Below are 14,044 nucleotides of genomic sequence, written 5' to 3' on the forward strand. Positions count from 1 at the left end.
ATTAAACATTCTGTGGAACAACAAAATAAAATCAATTCAACTATCACTACAACTCACTTGGATGTTAAGTCCCATGAGAAGCTATTAGTACACTTGCACAAAACTACTATGAGAAAGTCTAAGTTCATGGCTAGGCACAGCAACTGTGAAAATAGTGAGTGGAAAACTGAGGAAGATGCAAGCCGCATTCTTAAGACCCAGGTGAGTCTGAGGTGTACATAACTTGCCCATTAAATGCTGGCACTAATGCTTCCAGTAAGTACACTGGAAGTATGACCGAGTTGTACCTTTATTTTGAAATGATAGAAATAACAGGTTAAGCAGCAAATATCTTACTTTGAATCGTGATGTTTTCCGTTGGCTTTTATCTGGTTTTGGCTTCTCTGCATAAAGAGGGTTGTTCAGAAAAGCCTGGGCCTTGGGATCAAATTGCACAGACCAGTCCCACACAGTAAGAAATCTGAAAGGACCGCTTTGTGTCTTGAGGCTTTCACCAGTCTGCCAAAACAAACAGGTCACAATTAGGACTACTATAAAGGGGTTCTGACCAAGTCAAGGTGAAATTAAGAAACTGGCTTTTCATAGAGAAGCCCATAGAGTTGCAACACTTGATTTCTACATATTCAACAGCTGGACAACATTATTAGATGTCAGTAAGTAAAAACACAAAGGCTATCTGTATAATATTCTCTAACTTAAGATAGTACTTCATTTCAACAGTGTAATTAGACACCACCAAGAATGTCTTTCACAGCTGAAAATGAGACAAACTGAGGGAAAAAACAAATTTGAAAACTGGGCAGGAGACAGACACTTGAATTCTTCAAACATAGGGGGCATGTTAGGACTATGGAATAAACCTCTCTAAACTTCAAAGTTAACTGCAGCTATGCAGTGCTGCCAGTTTAAATGTTATGGTCAGTACTTTATATGCAAGACAGTCTTGACTTCCTTTTTGTCTCTGTTCAGCCTTGCAGAGGACACCCCCATTGCTTCCAGCTTCTTAGAAGATACAAAAGCATGAACCAAATGTAAAGCAACATTCAAGAAGTGTTGATTTTGGAACAGAACAATACATAACGATTTTGTAGATAACTTATTATGCAGGACAGGGATACTTTCCTTCAGTTAAAGAGCTCAATTTTCAATGGAGAGCAATAAATATGAAACTAGAGCTCCACATTAGAAGTAATTTATTTCTGAGTTATTTTCGTATTGTCATCATAGACTCAGAGTACCAAACTTGATTGCTTACAACTCAAGTTGCACTCATTCATCTTCAAGGCATTACATTATCCTTTGATTAAATAGGAAAAAAACAGGAAAAAAGCATGCTGCTAGTACTTTTTTGAGCATCCCTAGCTCATTGGTCAAACCTGTTCTCCAACACATTGCATAGACGAAACAAACCCTTACCGTGTTAGTGTCTTTTTGATGTTGCGAATTGAAGAAGAAAGTGCTAAAAATTGGCACATAGAGGCTGTCTGACAAGACAGTTAAGTATGTTTCTGTGAACTCAAATGCTGCAGGATACTGTTGTACCAACTGCCAAACACAATCTAGCAAGAGCAGAAAAACAGGAGCCTAAAAGAAAATATTGCATCTGTTTCAGAAAAAGTGTTCTATCACACAGACCAATTATATTACAGTATTTAGTGTCCCCAAATACAAGTCTTAAGGAAAGCAATCTGGTGAACTACAAAATTCGCTGTAAATAACTTAGGCTGAACTCAGAAGTATCATCCCTGGCCAGCTGTTGATAGAAGAGATTAATATTTTCTAGTGAGTGCAAATTCAGGTTAACTCACTATAAAAGGCTGCACAGCAGCAACTTTCACAGTTGACAAAGCAACACCAGTTTATAGCCATTCTGGATCAGAACTAAACAGTTTACACCTAGGGCTTTCTTTCTGTACAACAATCTATTTTATTCCCAAAATACAAACATGTAGAAATGAGACTGCAACATCTAGAAATACAGTATAAAACTAAACTGTAGATGTGACAAAAATGTAATTCGCTAAGTAATTTCTATGAATTTCACCATTTAACACAGTTTAAAAGTACACGAGATACATGTCTTTCAAAATACTCCAGGATCAGAAGTGAAATTAGTATTCTTTTTAGTTATAAGGACACTGCTGAACTCCGAACAGCAAAAGTAGTAACACTAAAAACACCAAGCCATGAATCAAAATATAAAATTGAAGATCCTCAGAGTAATTAGAACTTCTGGGCTGACATCTAAATTCCTCCTTATGCTAAGTAAATTTTTAAATAGCATGTAAGGAAAAAAATCATACCTCTTCTTTGTCACTGTTATGCAAGTGGTTACAACGATCCAAAAAGCCATGTCCTCCAATTACCCATTCCTTCTGAATAAGGCTCTGAAATCCTGACTTTGTTCTGCTGTATGAATCCATCATCACTTGAACCAGACTGGAGATTACACAGCACAGATCAGTAGCACTGTCTTCTACAGAAGAGAAGAAAAGGCTACATTGTATACTAAGCCATTTTTAAAGTTTCTGATAAGGAATCAAAGAATTGCTGGCTTTACACAAACAAAATTGTACTGCAAACCCAGAGAAGAAAATTCCTTACAAATTATATGCCACAAGAGGAGCTAAAACCGTATTTCTAATCTTTTTTTTGGTGAAAACCTAAGGGTTTTCATGTACACTTATACTAGGATAAAACTTTGACAATTATACCTAAAAAGCAAGTTTTTACTACTATAACTTTTGTCCCTACTCCTTCTGCTCTACTACAGTGCACATATTAGCCCCCTGCATTATGCAACCAGAACAGCTATTCAAGCCTACTCTTCCTAACCCGCACACATCTTTTTACCAGGTGTGGCCGTGACTTGAAGCATTCTTAAACATACACACATGGAGTGTGCAGCAGCACCGAAATTGCTTCCTCAAGCATTAAGCATACTCTACCATTCAAGTGCCTTCTAGAAGCATCTCACTAACAAGTTTCTCAAATGGCAGCGTGGGGGAAAAATCCCCCAATTGACAACACAAAGATAGGGTAATGGTTGACATTAAGATTGGTTTTCTGTGTGATTACTTTCCTTAATCTAGGCAAACTGCTCAAGATGTGTACAATAAACACTCTTTAATAAGGAGATAGCATATTATTCAGTGTGCATCTGGAACAAAGGCATCCTTTCAGAAAGTTCTTGTGCTCTAAGTTCTGTGTGTAACTCCTGCTCTTCCCCACCTCAAAGTACAGCAAAAGGTCCAAGAAGACCTTTAATGAAAGCACATTAGGGTAAGAACACATAAGGAGGTAATGACTTTCATGTAAATTTATAAGCAGCTTACTCATTCATAATATATTCTTCTTTGCCTGGAACTATACTTACAGTGTTTGTTTTTATTTTGGTCAGTTGGGTTTTTGTTTGTTTCTGCTTTGTTTTTAAGCTACAGGAAGCATTTCCAGGAATGTGTGAGCTTTAGCATAAAGTAGCAGATGCTTATGAATTGTACCAGCTTTTCCTGTTAATTACAAGCTTACAGCTTAAGCTACATTTAAAGGAGATCAGAAGAAAATTAAGTGTAAGATATCTTTATAATATATATAAAATGAGGAAATATATATTAAATAGGATAGTCTCATGAAATACTTACCTATAAGGAGAACATTTGTATGCTGCCTTTCCAGACACTCAACAACTTCTATGGCTTTCTTCAAGACGCGCCTATTGTGGTACAAAAAAGGCGAAGTGAATATCTTAAACACATTTTTAAAATTAAGTCTTTCACATTAGTCTCCCCTTAAAAGAGGAGAAAATATCATACTATTGAAGCTTGCCTAGTCCTTTAAAAACAAAAAAGGACATGCTCAACTTCCATAAATAAAAAAATATTTAGTTTCAAGACTTCCAAGAGGTATCTTTATCTGGCAAAGAATCGTTTATTTTCATATTACCTCTGTACATCCATAATACAGTACTCTATTCAGGATCAGTATAAACCAAAACATAGACTAAAGTGTTACTATTGCTAAAATCCAGATCTTTATCCTGAAGAGATGTACACTGCCTCACTTATTTTCAAGTCTTTTACATAGTATGTTTCTCCCACAATCTTTGTGAGCACCAGAAGGATCAGCAACAAGGTCTTGTAAGCAGGCAGAAAATATTTATTCAGAAAATGTCATTAAAGATAACAGAGGGATTACAGATCATGTAAAACCAGATGTAACATGGTTGGTTTCTAGTCCTAACTTCATAAAGTTGTTTTCAGTAAAAGTCTGCACAGAAACTAGGATTCTAGTAAAAGCTAGGTCTCAAAGCTGACAGTTTATTTTATTAGTGTGGAATTGCTAACTTCTTTATTCAAGCATCTAGAATAGTTAAGAAGGCATTCCTACTGATTCCAAGAACTAAGAATAGACTAATCCAGGAAGCAACTGGATCCAAGTATGGAAGTAACCAGTCTCAAAACAACTTAAGGATAGGAACTTGGGCTAGTAAGTACTTTTAACTACTTATAAGTCACATCCATGCATTTCTCAACATATAATCTTCATCAGAACCTCCGATTCAACTTAAATTCAAGTTCTGGAATAAGGAATAAACAATGATGTCAATATTTGTTTATTATTCAGAATACAAAGTTATTCAGAATACAAGGAATTGAAGCTGACTGCAGAAAACCGCAGAAATACTTCATAGTAACAAGCCAATCACAGAATAAGCTGACAGACAATTAAGCCAACATGAAACAACACTAAAAACAAAATAGCCTCAACATTCCACTACAACAAGCCTTGCGTTAGCCAACACCATTCCCAAGACTTACTCACTGTGGACTGCTGAGAGAAGAAAAAGAACTTGAGGAACAATCAGGAGAGGAAGGGGACAAAACTGAGAACAACTGTCATTTTATAAATCTGTGGTGGGCTAACATCTTGCAGTTCATCCCATCCTAAAGGATATTATAGAAGTAGAGAGTACAGAGAATGGCAAGGCTAGTCAGAGACATGGAATAGGTTTCACGCAAGAAAAGATTCTTCAGTTTGGAAAGAAGGTGACTAAGTACAGGACGGAAGTTACTGATCTGTAGCTTTTTATAGGTTTGTTGAACAAGTTGTAATCAGAAATGATCTGCTGCTTCTTACATCTTTTAATATGGGAGGCTTAACACAATTGTGCACTACAAAAATACTGTCATATCATAGAAATAAGATATACATAGGACAATAAGTCTGTCTTCATTTTCTTTCCTACTGGAAAGGTGAGTAACAGTTTCTTGAGATACAAAGATCTCTTGGAAACACACAAATTCCCACACAAATTCCTTTAACAAAAACTTGAAACCCAGAAAGTTAGATATTTATAGATATAGCAAACCTGATAATCTCCAGCCAGTTTGTGCTCTCCAGTAATGAAAACCATTTCACATCAGTTGCCCAGAACTCTGTACTGTTATCTGAAAAAAAGTTTACTCATTTGTAGTGCTAATTAATAGCCATCCATTGTATTATTCCTCAGTTACGAAGCGCTATAAAACAACCAATACTAAACACTAAATCCTAATCACTAGGAAAGTTGACACTATTTATAATTAAACCAGTAAGTAAAGTAGCATTAGAAATACAAGCATAAGTAAAGCTTTGTAGCATGACAGGCTTTTAGAATAAGTATGTTGTAGGTTCATAGTAACCAGACCAAGTAAATAAATCTGTTGGCAAAAATGGAGAAGGATAAGTTTAATCGGAGGAGATGAATTCTTACTTTTGACTTCCAGTTGCCTGGACTTAAAGCACAATCTATACAAAGCCTAACATAAGGAGGTAGGATTTTGGAAGTCACTACTATCGGAGCCAGAAACAAGTGGATTTTAAAAGGGAGTTACACAAGTTTATGAGATGGAAAACTACCAAGACAAGTGTTAAGCAGTTTTCACTGCAACTATAAAAGAGGCATTAAAACATCAAAAAGGCAGTAACTAGGATAAACCAGGAGACCAGTATAATACGACCAAGTCATTTAACTTTTACGAATTTCTCTAGGATGTTTGTAGCTGGTTAAACACAACCAAAACCTCTATTGCTTTCATTTCTACTGAAGTCAATATTCAGAAAGTGAAAAGCTCTCACTAGCCTATATGGTCAACTAAAACCAGAGAAGGAGATCACCTTTCCTGCATAAGACACAAACCTTGAAGCCCGGGGTCTACGACAGTTCTATTAAAACAATTTGATACCATTTGATACATCACAATTCCTCCCCAACTTTGTGCCTCTCTGATGCTTCAGTTCATGCTTCTGTATAATTTTTCACCTAAGTCTCTCCATATGCTTCCAATGTTAACTCCCAACTGTTCTCTGCAACTTAAGCACTATAGTGCATCTTCAAAGCTCTCTGGTTATTTCTGTTCACATTAAACATTATTTTTCTCCGATCTTTTCTGATTGACATCTTCCAGTTCACTTCCAAATTTTAAGAACTTGGAAGTTTAAAAGTATGTATAAAGTATGTATAAAAGTATTTTACTTTGAAGTTATACATACCTTTAAAGTATGTATTTTACAGTACTTCAAGACACCATTTACTCCCCAGTTCACCTTCTTTCCATCCAAGTTTTAGAATATGTCCTTGCATTCAAGCCTCGTGTTCCATTTAGCTTATCATCACTATCTGAAAGACTTCTATTCATTCTGAACCTAGGCAAGATTATAGTACCAATTTCTAGTCCTATCAAAAAAACCTCCAAACCAAATCGTGATGCCAAGGAAAAGAGATTTGTCATCTTTACCTGCAGAAATATTACATTTTCACACAAAGTGATTACACTTTGATGTAATATAAATGTGCATTAGCTCTCTTACATTATGGACAACATAGAATTCAGTTTTACTTCAAAAATCTGAGTAGCTAAATTTGGTGTTGTGCTTTGTTGTATGTTTATTGTTGTTCCATTGCACTGATTAGACTCAACTACTTGAATGCAGGCCTCTGTAAACAATTGCTTAGTCTGGCACTTCCACTCCAGCCAAGTTATCTCCAAGTCAAAACAGGAACTTCTTTTTAAAAGCCAGAACAAAACACTTCCAGCTAGCTTTACCCTTAATCGTGGCATTTTTCTTAATATTTTCATAACAACATTACAATGCAAAAACAAGCTTTCCCCTTCTCCCCATCTTCAAGGGCAAAGAAATACTTCAGTAGGATTTGAGAACTGATATACTTAAACTCTTGTTAAAGGTGTGCAGAGAAACGGCATACACAGACTTGTGATGAGTCCAGCAGAACTATTATTTGTCCTTGCAAAATTGTTCCCCTTATTTGAAATGTAAAAAGATACAAGTTTTCCCATCAAAATCCTCTTTCAAGAAGCTACCTACTATTGGTTTCAGCTTTTCCTAAGGATTTTTTTTAATTTCAAAATTCTCTTCAGATTGGGCATGTATTCAGGAAGCTTAAAACCACATTGAAAGTTATTGAAATCAAATTAATTAGGCATGCATTGAACAAAAATAATGGTTACTGTGTTCAGATTTTGAAAGGCAATGTTAAGGCAGATGATTCATGTCAGATCGTAATACACAAAAATTCGCCTGAATGGTTCTCAGACTCCTAGTACTTAATGTTATATTCAGTGAGCTGTAGTCTACTAACAAAACTTATTTAAAAGTTGTGTGATAAAATGGAATGCGTATTTCCTTTTGTTTTAAATGTTGTAAGTGTACTAGTCTTACATTATTTTAACTTGCAATGTTTTGTGACATGTTGAGCAACTCAAATTCAAACCTTGGCCTTTTTCCTATAAGAGGGCAAAGTATTAGAAATTACATGAAAATATAGGCAATTATTTTTAGCTCCTAAGTAGTATGAAGGATTCACTGTGAATTTGACAGTGTATTCTAGAAAAATATCTTCAGTATAAACCAATACCTCAAACACCAAATACCTCATATCCTAGACTTCTCTTCAGTGTCACCAAAATGCTTACTGCAAATTTAACACAAGCCATTCATGCTAATTCACAATCAGTTTCAACTTACCAGTTACATTCCATGTATAAAATCAACAGGACTTAGATACTGTATGATACACTACAAATATACAGTTCCTCAGCGATGATCAGTTCCTTTATGTCCAACATCAATAGCTTTAAGTGAACTGTCCCCAGTGTTCAGCATGTCACCAGAGGATATTGCAACACTTACACTCATTATCTTGTAAAGACCCACTTTTCCAAGACAGTCCAATTGCACATTTTGAACAATTGCAAGTTGGTGTGGAGCTTTTGTTATGCTAGGATGTGAGATCAAAGTAGTTTTATGGCAGCAAAATAGTTAAGAAGTCCCAGAAAAGAGCCTGAAAGCCTAGATTACGCTTTCACATGGCTCCAGTTTCCACCCCTTTCAAGTGGACTTGCTATTTACAGTAGTTATGTATAGCTCTACAGAGAGAATGACAGAATTTTAATCAGGCTCGTGCTTCATACATTTTGAAGTGTAACTGGTTTACAACAAAAGCAAGGGAAAAATTAATTAGCATTTACTCTCAACTCTTGACACAGCCCGAAGGATTAAAAAGCTTAACACTGAGCACTCAATTTCAATGGACCAGAGAAAATTGAAAGTCTCTCACATCAATTTCAATCCAGCTAATGTATTCAAACTAACATTTAAACTCCAATAATAGCCACTCTTGAAAAAAGATTTTCAGATACTGTGACTGCTTAGCTACAGGTACTAAGTCTAAGTACTACAGATCTCCATTAGTATGCCAGTCCTAAGCGCAGTTCTCATTTATATATTTAAAAGTCTGCTTTTAACCACCATCAGAAGCCAGACACCAATCAAGACAAGCAATACATTCATTAGGCATGAAACAGCATTGTCATGCCTTGCTTCTCAGTCACTTTAGAGACTAACAAGTAAAGTTTGCCTTACCTATCAGAAATAGCTGCTTAAATCTTGTGTATGCAGTCTGGATATCTTGCAGAGATGGAAGGCTGCTTGACAAGTCATCTGTCTTCAGGAGTTCATAGGGAGGTTTGCTAATTGTCTTGTAGATTCTAGATCAAATCATCAAGAAATTAAAGCCTTCTCCTTCACAAGTCAAACCATGCACCAACTACCACCACTGAAGACAAAGTTAATAGGTATGGTTTGGGAAACAGCTGTTAAGACTAAGAGATACACACCCAGAAGAGTTAATGGCCTCCATACATATCTAAATACTGGCTGGAAGCTTATGACAATACTGCCTACAAGCTTAGGACAGGTTTTGCTGCTCTGACCTCTTACACAAAGTGATGTTCATGCATATTTGTGCAATTTTATGAATATTACAAAGAATACTTGACTTTTATTACTGCTTCCTTAGTAGGCAGTCTTCACTACAGGCCAGGCACTGAAATTATTTTAATAGCAGGCTATACAGAAGTAAATCCAGAAAGACCAGATGGATAGAAACACACAAGTCTCCCAGTAGACACTTATTATTACCGACTTTTACCAAGTTGCATTCTGGCACTTAACTGCCAGGTCTGCTCATGAAACATGTGAATAAAAGAAGTTGTTTTAATTGTTTTGATTCAGGACAGTATACCTGCCTTATACTTCCTTACATATCTGCATTTTTCCCCTAGGAAGGGACAAAAATGCTAGGTCATATAAAGCTTTGATTTGGATCCAGAATAACCTCTCATTCAGACTCCAGAGGTTGTCTATGAGTACTGTACTTGAACAGATATATTAGTAAATATCTCTGTTGTTGGGCTGACTTTTTATTGTCAATATTTGGAAGAGCTACTCCAGCCTATACTTCAGAAGCAAAGCTTTGCAGACACTTGGCCAGTACACAAGAGAGTATCTAGTTTCCTGTTTATTGTAGAACAGGACCCTACTTTAAGTAAGAACCACAGGAGTCCATGTGAGAATGCAGATCATTATACCTACTGGAAGATGCATCAGATCAAAAGAGAATCGAGCAAAAACAATCATTTCAATTTGGAAATAGTATCATAATTGACAATTAATTTCTGGCAGAAGATCTGGTACTAAACAAACCATTTCAATAAAAGAAGCTGTTAATAGTACACATCTGCTGTGTGGTTGAGTTCAGATACTCATCACAATGGCTTAACACACCCTTATGGACAACATATATATATATTTAAATATTAGTGGTTAACCACCTGCACTCCACAGCAAAAAATACATGCAACAATACCTCTCACAAGTTCAGATGGCCACAGACAAGAGATCAGAATATCAGTTATACATTGTTAGAGCTTACTGCTAGTTTTACTTTCACATTTTGAAATAGCATTAAGAAGAGACACAAGACAAGTAAACTTCCCCATTTCAGAGCAAAATGCTGAAGAATCTGCAGGATGGGTCAAAAGCCCTTGCAAGAATAATTTTAAAAACAAAAAGAGGTTTAAGAGCCTAATCAAGTTACCATCTGTTAATTCTGTATGATCAACAGGCTCTCCATCTATGAAGAAGCAAGTAGTAAAGAATTACAAACTGTATGTACCGACCTGATCTTATAGCTTGCTCCTAATAGAGTTCTCTCCTGGACCCAAGTTACAAAAACACAGCCAAGGAAAAAAGAGCACTAAGTCACTACTGTAACTCCCAGACAGGGAACTGTGCTCTTAAAAGGATTTATGTTATGTTTGGCATTTTTGAAACTGCTGAGTAAAATCAGCTCACTAACTTGGCTGAAACAAAGTACTGTCTTGCCACCACATAATCAAAGTAGCAAATGTGAACCAATAAATTGTCTCAGCCATTCTGGGTCACTTTATCTAAAGTTACCTAAGAGTAAGAATCTAGTTGAAAGGACAGCTGAGTTTACAAAAGAATTAAAACCTCAGCTTGCAAATTCAAGTTTGGATACAAAGAGTCTGAATTTCACTTACTTGCAAACACAAGTAGGCCTATCAGTTCATGATACTTTCACTGTACTTAAGACCTAAAGAATTTGGTGCTGCTTTATTTAAGAAGCCCATTCGTACAGAGATTCTTCTGGTGTGTGTATATATATGTATGTATATATAGGCAAGTAAGCCTTCAGTGATGTTACAGTCCAGCACAACTGACCAATGATGCTGTTAGGCCAAGGGCTTAAACGCACTCCACTCGAGAGAACTACTTTTAGATCTAGAACTTGTTTCCTGATGCGTGCAAGCTTAAAGATATAGCATATATGGAAAAAGAGAAGCAAGGTCCATACCAAGCAAAGTGTTGTGGACAGAATAGCTATTACTGACCCATCCAAGAAGGCTTTTTGCATTTGTGAAGTACTGTCATCCTGTTCTTTGGGAAATGCAGACATTTTGAGAAGAGCTGCACCGTTATGGCAAGACCAACACCAAATCTGCAGAAAGACATTTACCAGGTAGATAAAAGTTGGTAAACTGTCCTGTACAAAATAGTTGCCTGAGTGACTGAGTCATTACAAGACATTTCTTTATGCTGTGCTTTGAGTGTTTGGTGCATTCAGTGAATCCATCAGTAATAGCACACTCCTACATTTGCACCCCAACTATATGCCTCAGTACACTGCATTATCACTTCGAAATTTTAAGTTAAGCTTTATACAAGCATAGGAAAAAATAAGTATACATAAGATGTAAGATTATATCAAAACATTGCTTTCTCAACTGTGCTCACAAGTGAAAAATGGATCAAAATGGCTATGGCCAAATTATTTTGGAAGATATGCTAAAGATGGCTCTTGTAACTAACTCATACTAGTCATCAGTTTCTCCACACAGACGGTATTTTCTTACAGTTCAGCCTTGAGATAACTCAATAGATACTGTCATGTCTTTCCACATGAACTGCGCATGAAAAGTCACCTAGGCACACGAAACATGGTTATCAAACTCCACAACTGAAACAAACTGCGTTGTTGCAGACTTTCCCTATAGCAAGTCAGTTCTCAAAGTTTCTTATTTCCTTTAAACAATTTGAGTCACACCTCCTGCTTGAACCTCTTAAATTGATCTTTAAACTCAATGTGAAATTAGGAGTCAGTATCCTTTTCATAAGAAATATTACAAAAGCCAAATTGGGAAGTTAAGAGTTATGTGCTACCAATTTACACTAGCAAAAAATGCTGCATCATTACAGCCATACTACTTATCAGTACCGAAGCGTATTGGAGGTATTCAACTCTACCTGAACATGCATGGTCTTCACCTCAATATCCAAAGAGCATTTCAAGCCCTACATCCTGTCTCAGCTAGATGTCCGCCAGTACTCAGTCTCATGAAAAACAGGCTGATGGAAATACAATTAGTAGTATGTGCGGAATATAGGACATCAAGCATTTTATTTAAGTACACGGTGCTTTGAATTGAAGCAGACTATATGTTTTGTTCTACACTGTTTAGGGGAATACAGAATACTGTGTGCCTCTCCTTCCAAAACCTATTTTCCCTTCTAGAGACTAAGTACTCTAAACGTGGCCTGTTAAAAACAAGTTCCAAAATAATATGCAGTAACATCTAAAACATTAGTTGAATTGTCTTCTCAGTAGAAGCCATGCAAATATACTTACAGGAATGCCTCTGCCTTCATACTTCAAGATACTCTCTTCAGAAACACATATCGGAACGACAAAATATAGAGGTAACCTAAGATGACAAAAAAGTTTCTTGCACTTGAGAACTCAAAAAGGAACATCTCCAAACTCCTTTTAGTAACAGCAAGTGCTCTACCCCACATGCTAATTACCTATTCACTCTTACAACTAGAAAAGTTTTAACTAGATAATTATATTGTCCTCAACACCCTTGCTTTATATTCAGCTGGATAATGTATTCTCTTCCAACCTTGAGATGTTCATTGTTTTCAGTGCAACACTACCCTGCCTTTACAATGCTGCAATTAACTCCTACATTTAATTGTAGCATCCAAAACTGATCATTAAGACTGCCTTGGCTCCCTCACTCTTCGACATTTCAAAGATACCATTGTAATGCCAGATAACTACTTCCATTTTTATTTCTTGTAACCTGTTTTCATCACAATTCAAGGATGTCATTTAATATATTACAAATTTCCAGCATCAGACAGCACTTTTATGTTAAGGGCCACAGAGGTAATGATACATACTTTACCCTAGTTTGGGTCTCAAGACCGCTCCAGAATGAACAAATAAGATTTAGCTCTACTTTGAAAATTGGTCTTTGTTTCCAAGGTCTGTGAAGCTTTTCAGGATTTGACTATTGAACAGTAATATGCAAAGTATTGTATAGATCTCAAAGGAATCAAGGAATCACCCACAGATACTCCCTAGCAAAACTGGCAGATGACCACATCTTTAACCTTCCACTACAGGAGATGCAAGTTAATTTCCACTAGCACATTTGCAGATATACTTCAGACCAGTTACTTAAGATAACTATTTTTTCTCCCCAACTAAAACAATAAGAAACTTCAATTGCATGTTAACTTAAGTCTTACCAAAGTAAAGACATAAGACTGATAGCATCATCTTGACTGATAAGTGTAGGTACTAGATGTACAGATTTTCTATTCCACATTAAAGTGGTATTCTTCACCCCTGAAGATATTCAAAACTTGACAGATTAAGCCCGACCTAACACCGAAGTTCAGGGTTCTGCAAAATGACCTGGGGTCCCAAATCAAAACTGAAAACAGATCCTATAAAATTGTATAATGCTACCTCTTGATGATGAGCATTAATTTTTACAAGTATTAATGAGATGTATATATACAAGGTCATCAGACAGGGAAGCTTACTTTTCAGAAACTCTGTAGCCTTCATTGGTAGTCACCACTTTGTATTGCACGTTCCCTTTGGTTCGCTCCAACTCAGCGCGCCAGTCCTCAAGAGTATCAAACATGACTGTTTGGTTTCTTCCATCTATTAGACATCAATTATGAGAATTCAGATATTGCATTTCGTTTAATGCTCATTCTTTAATCAAAAAGAGGAGTTCCCACTGAAGACAACATTTCAGGCATTTGATAAGAACGGAAAAATTGATTACAGCAGTTAGACTCAGTTAATTCAACCAAGATTTTC

At 36.3% G+C, this 14,044-nt stretch overlaps 2 protein-coding genes across 2 annotated transcripts in view; one reads left to right on the forward strand and one right to left on the reverse strand.

Annotated features, from left to right (window-relative positions):
- The window catches only part of SUB1 (SUB1 regulator of transcription), a 376,115-nt gene that overhangs the window by 273,417 nt on the left and 88,654 nt on the right, over window positions 1-14,044 (forward strand). The window lies entirely within an intron of this gene.
- MTMR12 (myotubularin related protein 12) overlaps window positions 1-14,044 on the reverse strand; it is a 33,039-nt gene that overhangs the window by 3,796 nt on the left and 15,199 nt on the right. Inside the window, exons 7-15 of the mRNA XM_048052292.2 lie at window positions 13,759-13,882; window positions 12,551-12,626; window positions 11,256-11,362; window positions 8,923-9,047; window positions 5,369-5,447; window positions 3,642-3,712; window positions 2,304-2,476; window positions 1,417-1,584; window positions 337-498 (exon numbers count right to left, since the gene is read on the reverse strand). Of these exons, the coding sequence (XP_047908249.1) occupies window positions 337-498; window positions 1,417-1,584; window positions 2,304-2,476; window positions 3,642-3,712; window positions 5,369-5,447; window positions 8,923-9,047; window positions 11,256-11,362; window positions 12,551-12,626; window positions 13,759-13,882 (1,085 nt within the window). The remainder of the gene's footprint in view (window positions 1-336; window positions 499-1,416; window positions 1,585-2,303; window positions 2,477-3,641; window positions 3,713-5,368; window positions 5,448-8,922; window positions 9,048-11,255; window positions 11,363-12,550; window positions 12,627-13,758; window positions 13,883-14,044) is intronic.

The sequence above is a fragment of the Anser cygnoides genome, chromosome Z, assembly GCF_040182565.1.
Source record: "Anser cygnoides isolate HZ-2024a breed goose chromosome Z, Taihu_goose_T2T_genome, whole genome shotgun sequence".
Classification (NCBI taxonomy): Eukaryota; Metazoa; Chordata; class Aves; order Anseriformes; family Anatidae; genus Anser; species Anser cygnoides.